This window comes from Syzygium oleosum, unplaced genomic scaffold (genome assembly GCF_021117445.2).
Source record: "Syzygium oleosum isolate NSW1041296 unplaced genomic scaffold, Sole_v2.1 Sole_v2.57, whole genome shotgun sequence".
NCBI classification, from domain to species: domain Eukaryota; kingdom Viridiplantae; phylum Streptophyta; class Magnoliopsida; order Myrtales; family Myrtaceae; genus Syzygium; species Syzygium oleosum.
The window spans coordinates 1-9,119 of record NW_026607541.1 but is presented as its reverse complement, the minus strand read 5'-3'; the positions used below and the strand labels follow the sequence as shown (position 1 = coordinate 9,119).

General features: G+C 35.8%; 1 protein-coding gene across 1 annotated transcript; it reads left to right on the top strand.

Moving 5' to 3' along the window:
- The first annotated feature begins 4,716 nt into the window (after positions 1–4,716).
- On the top strand, positions 4,717–7,383 carry LOC115661368 (disease resistance protein L6-like). The gene is made up of 2 exons (XM_056307663.1): positions 4,717–5,626; positions 5,746–7,383. The coding sequence occupies exons 1-2, from the start codon at positions 4,917–4,919 to the stop codon at positions 6,872–6,874; spliced, it is 1,839 nt and encodes a 612-aa protein (XP_056163638.1). The 5' UTR covers positions 4,717–4,916; the 3' UTR covers positions 6,875–7,383.
- Positions 7,384–9,119: the final 1,736 nt, after the last annotated feature.

The window sequence follows — 9,119 nt, the reverse complement described above, 5'->3', positions numbered from 1 at the left end:
AAGGAGCCATTTTTTTCTTCTTCTGCACGATTGGCTATGTAGATTAGTAATGTCCAAGCGTGGACAAGGAGAGGACGATGGAACTATTTACCCATGGAAGTGACGAAGCGCCATGAACAAAAATATATATTATTACTAAAAGAATATATTACCATGGCCCCCGGGCCATGAACAAAAAATATATATTATTAATAAAAAATATTTAACCGGCCATTAATTGCGACCAGCCATGAACAAAAAATATATATTGTTAATAAGAAATATTATTAATAAAAAATATTTTGTTGCATATTCTCGCTTTCAATTTTGAACAAAAAAATATATTATTAATAAAAAAAATATTTAAGGCTCATGGCACGGGACCAGTCATGAATAAAAAATATATATTATTAATAAAAATATTTTACTGCAATGGGGCCTCTACCATATAAAAAAGAAAAAATCCTTTTTAATAAAAAATATTTATTAATAAAAATTATTTTACCGTCGCGCAGAGCATAAAGGAGGAGAAAAATAAAAAAGAAAGAAAGAAATATTTAAATATTTGAATATATTATTAAAATATTAGGTTAATAAAAGAAATTTTGTAATGCTTTGTTTGCAATGAAAATTTTAATTCCTAGCAAAAATTTTGAAAACAAACGCCTTAAATCACATAATGCTTTTCTAATAAAAGAATGCAGAGAAAATACTTACAGGGCGCGAGAATCGTTAAATGGTGTAGTTTCATGACAGTTTATTCCTGTCATGTTCAGGCAATGCCTTGTGCTGATATTTACAATCCTCTACATCCAACAGCAAAGCTTGCAACATGTTTCTTTCTTATAGATTGTCCATAAGATCCCGATTGTCCAATTCTCCACAATCGGCCACATATATTCAACAATACCTATTAGTAGCAAATCTTTCATAAGGACAATAATATTTTTCAAGTGTTTGTAAATTGGATGTACCTGTCTTAGCTACTTTTTTTGAAAGAATTTTCGTTAGTTCTCATAACTTAAAAGTCCTATCTTTGCTAATTTTTCTATGAGATTGTAATTTTCCTCGAAATGCTCATACCTTGGCCCTTGGGGATTCTTATGGTTAGTAATTTCACCAGTGAAATCATTGTTCTCCTCATGTGCATGTATTAGCGACGGATCTATCTATTACTAGTAGATAAATTCCGTATATGATGTGAAAGATAATTAGGGATTTCTTTATGTTATAGATATTATGATAATTATGTTGATTCTTTATATGTCTCAACATTGTGTATACATCTTTATTTGATTGTGCATATCTTGATTAATATGTTATCCTAAATAGTCATAGTCATATACTAAAGCCTATAAATATGCTCACGTATTCTTTTTCAACGTATATTGAAAATTCATCAATTCACTTTTCCGCTTTTTCTTATCTATGAGAATGAGATCGCAATTCTCTGCAAGTGCTTGCGACCACGAGACTTCTATCATTAGTAAATTTTTATGAATGGTAAATTTCGGTGCTCGCTACTTTGAAGTAACTTTTTCTTCATGACTTCTCTGTGAAGGATTGTAATTTTCCTAGAATGTTCCTAGCTGGACTTGTCGACCAAGTAGTTAACAGAACCATTTCACGGTCCACATTTTCGTCGTCTAGGGACCACGGAAGGACCTTTGCGTACAGACCAAAAAAAAACATATTTGCATTGTGCCGACACTTGAAAAGGTTTAGATGAAAGCAATTCAATTTTTTTTCTTCTTTCGAAAAATTTTCCTTTTGCTTTTCCACTGTAATTGAACTCTTTATTAAAGTCCAAAACTCAACAGATGTAGGGATGACATAGATTGGCAGAGCACATCGCTTTTAGGCTAACCACTTCAGGATCGAAGCACTCTCGTTGGATTAACTGAGATTTTCCAGTAAACCTTAAAAATAGTTGGTCGGATGCTACGTGATGCAATTCAAGGTCGGTAAAACATTATGTTGTTTTAGCTTTCACGTATGACTTTCGGGAGCTCCTCATCTTTCATTTTCTTGGGAAAGCATTTATGGCATTTCTCCCAAGTCCCAAGCAGTTCCCTTTAGGCAGGTCGACGTTGATTTCTAATAAATGTTTCCGTGGAAGACAAGATTTCTGGTGGATAATTCAATGTGAATAATATGCAGTGCGAAAGTGTTGAATCGGAGGAATGAAGGCCACCGGACAGCTGGTGGCAAACTCAGTGTGTTTCACATTGACCGACACCAAAAAATGAGAGGTTGATGGCGCCTTGGAGGCTCGGAAAGAAAGAGTAGCAGGTGGGGCGGATGAGAAAATTAATTGATGAATCTATGCTTTTTAGTAATGGGATGGTGATCGTCGTCTCTATTGTACTCCCTCTTCATTTGAGAGGTTAGAATGGTCGACTGAATTGAATTTGCTTTGTCCGGGGCATTATGGTTAGTTGTCACAATTTAAAAATCGCAAAATTGGTGGCATCATTTGGTAATCCAAAAATCAAAGAGAACTGAGAACATGATGCGTCCAACAGTTAAATTTACTATCTTTTTCATTTATTAAAGTCCATAAATTATTATACAAGTAAATTGTCGACGTGCTTGCACACAAAAAGAGAGCATAATTCGTTAGAGCAATGAATTATACTTATATAATGAAATAGGTTTTACATATAGATCTAAAATCGATATAGTGGATCTATTTTATTAGATAAACAAAAATGGTTCTCCAAAATACTTTCAATGGTGGCTGATATATGGCACTTTCCATGAGTGACATCTATCTTACTTTTCTTTTGAAAAATTTTCCTTTTGCTTTTCCACTGTAATTGAACTAATTTTTAATTTTAGTTCAAGAGGCATATGAATATAATTAGTGTCGGTATAGCTATTATGTTCTTTTTTCTTCCTATTTTTCACCTTGCTTTTAGACTATAAGAAGGCATCTCAAATTCCCAATCCGGACATATAAAATATATGAAATGACAAATTTACTTCATCTTCCTGCCTTGTCTCAAGATTTCCCATCTCCCTCTTTACCAGCGACGCTATAAAGACAGCGCAGAGATAGTCAGTAGCCTGGACAAGTAGATGTCAATTTGTGATAATTGTTTTCGTCGAAGATAAGGATTACGTTATCTCTTGTCAATTTCTACGGGTTCTGCACAGAACTTGAATTAGAGTGTATTAAGGCTACTCGGACAAAACTTCGGACGGACGATTCGGGGAACGTACAGATTTTCTCGGGTGGTTTAAGCCTCTTTTCCCTTTTTTTTTCTTTTGAACAGCTGGAGGAGATCAGCGTGTTTCACATTGATGCCAAAAAGAAGAGGCTCGTGACTTTGCAGACATGGAAAGAAGAGCGGTACGAACGGATGAGGAAAGTGACAAAGGTGCCTTGGGAGCACTCAGATAATATATTATGTGCGTTTCTTTACAGCTCACTCAAGCACTCTGAATTCAAGATGAGACGGAGGGACTGCAGGTTTAGTGAGTGAAGTAGAGAGGCCTCTGAGTTTCACTGCATCTGTTCATGGACATTAAGTAGAAGAAAAGTAAAAGAGGAAAGGGAGAGAGATAGGTGTGTGTCCTCGATTCATGAGATAGAAAGACAGATTTTTCAATTTGTATAATACAACGATAGAAAAAGCCTCCAATAGATGCAGTGTAGGGTGTAATTACTTGTCACAATGCATTGCTTGTGACTCTAATCACGAGATCACCATTCATCGTCCTTCACTCAATTAACTGTGAATGAAGTGGTTTTGGTCATTTTTCATTCCGGTCTAATTGAGATACAACTCCACCGTCCCCCCCCCTCTCTCTCTCTCTCTCTCTCTCTCTCTCTCGTTGTGGCCTCGCACGAAAGGAGTAGTGGGTTCTTTCGGTAGGAAAGAAAAGGAAAAATAACGAAAATAAATTAAAGAAAAAGGAAGGATAAAGGGAAAGAGAAAGGGGGGGGGGGGGGGGGGGGAAAGAAAGCATCTATAGATGTGATGCGAGATGTGACACAAATAAATGGAGCATAACATCTTATTATAAAATGAAATATGTTTCTTGGAGCTATGAATTAAGATTATAAAATGAAATATGTTTCATATATAGACCTAAAATGAATACAACGAATCTATCTTATTAGATAAATGTAAAAGTAGTTCTTCAAGACACTTTCAATGGATGACTGACACGTGACACTCACTATGACTGATGTTTATCTTAACTTTTTTTTTGAAAATTTTTCCTTCTACTTTTCCACTATAATTGAACTATGTATTTTTTGGCTTTCATTCAATGGGTGTATAATTACTTTTCCACTATAATTGAACTATGTATTTTGAATAATTACTTCTTGTGATCACGGTAATATAATTATAGTGGCAATATAGCGATTATGTTCTTTTGGAGAAATATAGAGTGAGAAAATTAATTTGTTCTAGAAATATAAGAACGAAATTACATTATAAAACGAATTTTTGTTTCAAATATGTTTATGAAAGAAAAAATTTTTTGGCTAGAAATAAAATAATTATCATGCTTTAAAATAGCGAATGGAAGAATCAATCAGAAAGCTGTGAAAGGAATTATTTTTACTCAATTAAAAAGCGCGTGCATAGCACGCGTGCATAATAGACACCCCTAGCATTAAAAAAAGAAAAAAGAACAAGCGTGCGCACGACGCAAACTCCAACAACCGAGTATACGAAATATAAAACCACAAACGTATTTGGAGAGAATAATAAAATGTCCATAAACGTCGAATAATGAGGTCTCGCCTCCTGCTTTCACTTTTGCCTCTTTACCAGGGACGCCTCCTACCCACAGCTCAAACCCTAGCAGCCGAACAGAGCCATCCTCTCCTCTGTTCTCACCCACGCTAAAGCCCCTGCTTCATCCACCTCTGTGAGTCTCACAGAGAGAGAGAGAGAGAGAGAGAGTCGTGCGCTGTAATGGAAGACCATCCCTCGACACGACAACTCAAGCGAGCTGAACTCACCCAAGCTGCTTCGACTCCGACCATGTCGAAGCGACCAGGACCTGACGTCCTCGAAGAAAGGTCTGATTTACAGCCCGAGCGCGTGAGCGAATCGCCTCTTCTTCTTCCCTCTTCGGACTCATCGGAGAAGATCCACGTGCCGTTGGCGTACGGAGCGAATTCTGACCCATCTGCTTCGTCCACTCCTGTGATTGGAAACAATTACCATGTATTCTTGAGCTTTAGAGGCCCCGATACTCGCAATGGCTTCGTCGATCACCTCTACCATAAACTCAAAGATGTGGGCCTGAGGTTCCATCCAAACTTCGCGTTCAGAGATGATGAGGACCTCCCCTTCGGTGAGGACGTTGCTGCAAATCTTGTCAGTGCAATCAACCACTCTAAGATTTCAATCCCGGTCATCTCGGAAAATTATGCTGCTAGTCAATGGTGTCTCCGCGAGCTCATTCAAATAGTGGAGTGCGTTGAAAGAGGAGAGCAAAAAGTCCTGCCCGTGCTTTACAAGGTGGAATGTAATGATGTGCGAAACATGCTGGGAAAATTCGGAGATGCCTTCCGACGCCGCAAGCATAGATTTGATAAAGAGGTCAAGCGACAAGGGAAGGAAGCGCTCAAAAAAGTACTTGACTTTAGAGTATTCGAATCAGAGAAATTTGCTAGTGGGTACGTAGTTTACCTTGTTTTCATATATTCTTGTCGGAAGAAGAATTTTTCAATTTATCATCCGTAATCCTTGTTTTGTGGAGCCATTAATAAGTTCTCATCTGTTGTTTGTTGGACAGGCATGAGGGGAAATTAGTGAAGGAACTCCTAGAAATAATAATGCGCGAGCAGCAACATAATTTTCAACCACATCTTCCCCTGAACTTGGTTGGAATTGAGGATCGTGTGGCTGAGGTTATGAAATTGATGGATATTGCTCGTCCTGACGCTCCAATTGTTGGGATTCATGGGATAGGGGGTATTGGTAAGACAACTCTGGCTACGATCATCTATAACAAACTTTTTGACAAATTTGAGTGGCGCAGCTTTCTCAAGGATACTAGGGAAACAATTAATCGCGAGAGTATCAAGCATGTCCAATCTCTACTAATCTCAGATATAACAAAAAGCCCTACCAGTAGTGTACGTGATTCTGATATAGGGATTGGAAAAATCCGATCAAGTTGTGAAAATAAGAAGGTACTTATTCTTCTTGATGATGTGGATCATCCGGACCACCTTGATAAATTAATTGGAGGTTGTAGTTTCGGGTCGGGAAGTAGGATCATCATTACGTGTCGAGATAAGGCCCTCTTGAAGTCCGAATATAAAAGGTATGAACTCAAAGAAATGAATAGGGAAGACTCTTCGCATCTGTTTAGCATATGTGCATTTGAAGGCAAACCACCTCCAAAAGAACTAGCGACTCTTTCTCATGATATCGTTGCCACCACTGGAGGGCTTCCCTTAGCTCTCACGGTTATAGGTTCACGTCTCAAAGGAGAAGAAAATCAAGATATATGGGGAGAAATGTTAAAGAAATTGAGGAACGCGCCTATTAAGACAGTACTACAAAAGTTGAAGATAAGTTACGATTCATTAGAATATGAGGAACAACAAATGTTTCTAGACATAGCATGTTTTTTCATTGGAACTGACAAAAGAATTGCCACCTTCTTATGGGAGGATCTCAAATTCTACCCAAGAATCGGATTGCAAATATTGATTAACCGTTCGTTAATAAAAATTGATGATCAGAATCAGTTGAGAATGCATGATCAACTAAGAGATTTAGGCAGAGCTATCGCCTGTCCAGTAGATAAGAAGCCTTGGCATTGTAGCAGACTATGGGACAACGAAGCCGCCATGAAAGTCCTACGACGCAAGGTAACAATGGCGTCTACTTTTGGCCTATCTCATGTTCTCTAATGGTAGTCCCTAATTATTATTGTTTCTGCTCTTTTGCTTTAGATATTTGACCATTCTCAACATGCTGTTAGCATTTTCTTGGTAAAAGCTACATCCGATTTCGGCCTTTTGTTCATGAAAAGTTTGCATTTGTGATTATGAGGCTCAGAAAAGAGCTATTAAAATTGTGTATTATTAACTCTTTCTATTTTGCTCGTGTCGTTTTAAAATCATTTTCTAGCAGATTTAATACTGCTTCTTACTATATTACTTTTTGAAGACCAAGCATCACACAGGTTTGAAAGTTTACTTTAAGCCACTTATAAATCTGGTCCCTCACACTCTAAAACGCACAAGAGTCATTATAACCTTATGCCGATTGGTTTATATTATTCAACCAAACAACAAAAGCTTTACTGTTGATCATTACTTTGTTGACTTTCATTCTATGTTCCCAAAATATATCATCAATTTATTTTTGAAGTACGTTGTCGCGAGGATAAATACATGGATCACATATAATCCACCCTTTTCACTCTTGAAATCTTACTTTCATATGATATATGTGATAGTCTCCTTCTCCAAAAATTGAATACATTATTCTATCTTCAAATTCCAACCGTGAATGCATGCAATTTGCTCGTGTGCGGGTTCTACTAACTTTTGCAACAAAAAGAAAGATTTCAGTTAAGTTATTTGCACCTCAACTATTGGCTATCAACTTAAGATTATGTTCAATTTCAAGTAATAAGATGTTATGCAGTGGTTTTATACGTATGAAGAATTTTAACAATTTGTTTTCTAGGATTTATTATGCATGTTCACGATGTAAATCCAATATGATAATGTAAATGTAGAACTACGTGTACTTAATACAATGAAAAGTAAAGATTTAGTTTAAATTGTATTATTCAGTGAATGTTATTAACGTAATTGAAGGAAGCACCATGAAATATATCAATTTTTTGAGTAATTTAGAAATACATAAGTATGTTAATAACATGGTTGGGTTAGTTGATAACTTGAAACAGCACTACATAACTTGGATGCCTCTTAGTCAATAATAAATAGAAAACTCTTATTTTTCTTTTCACTTAAAGGACTGGTAAATTTAAAAATAAAAATTTAATTCAAATTCTCTTTTGGCTTTTCTTTTATTGTCGCCTATATCAACTTACAGTCAAATTAACAAATTACATAAAAAAAAATTGGAAGATTGTTCAAAATACATTAATTATAAAGGAAGTGGCATAATTAACGATTTTTAGTTTTAATTATGAGCTCTGCATGTGTACGATGGATCAATCATGTTCATTCATATGAAAGATGAGAACTCACGGGATTTTGAAATGTGATGCGACGTCACAAGGCTATTCTATTTCTACCCAGCTTTCATAATATATTCTTGTGTTTATACTGGTGCTATGCATGGATCTAGTCATAGATATTTTGAGCACATAATTCAACATTAACAAATGATGTGCAAAATCAAACAACAGTAAATTACGACATAAGAAACTAAATAACAACGGGCATATGATTTTGTACATATTCATACAAAGTAATTTCCAATAAAAAAAATGAAAAGCAAAGATCGAAATTAAGAAATTAAATGATTGTAGGAAGTAAGTGACGGAGTAGTGAAAGGTGAGAGAAATTGTGTTCTTCTGGTTTTATTTGTCTTTAGTGTAATATGATATCCACCTCTATTTTGTAATGAACAAGCCTTCTTGGTAAGTATAATTGTGTCCTTACGCGCGCGCGGACAAAGAAGAGACAAAAATCTATTGTTAGATATTAGCGAAGAAAAACATTATAATTAACATATCAAATAAGATAACTGGAGGAGTAAAAAATAAATGAGAGAATGCAAAAAGAGGTAAACGATAATAATCGCTAACCTTTATTTATTAATTCATATATTTTTGTATGAATTGGTGAATGCAAAAATGCACGAACAAATTCTTAAGATCGGGCCTAATTTTATGACTGATTGGGGCAAATTCAATGATGACTAATTGAGTAGTGTGCTCATCTTAGGGGAAAATTACCTAATCAGTCCTAAATTTGTTGTGCGGATGTCCATTCAATCATAAACTTATCAATTTTGCTAATTAGTTCTAAACTTTTGTGCAAAATTTCAATGTAATCCTTCCGATCAATTTTCGCCAGAAATCACAGACGATCCAATCATTTGCAACCGTCTTACATAGCACACTATCACGTTAATGATTTCCAGTAAAAATTATCTGGGATGACTAAATTG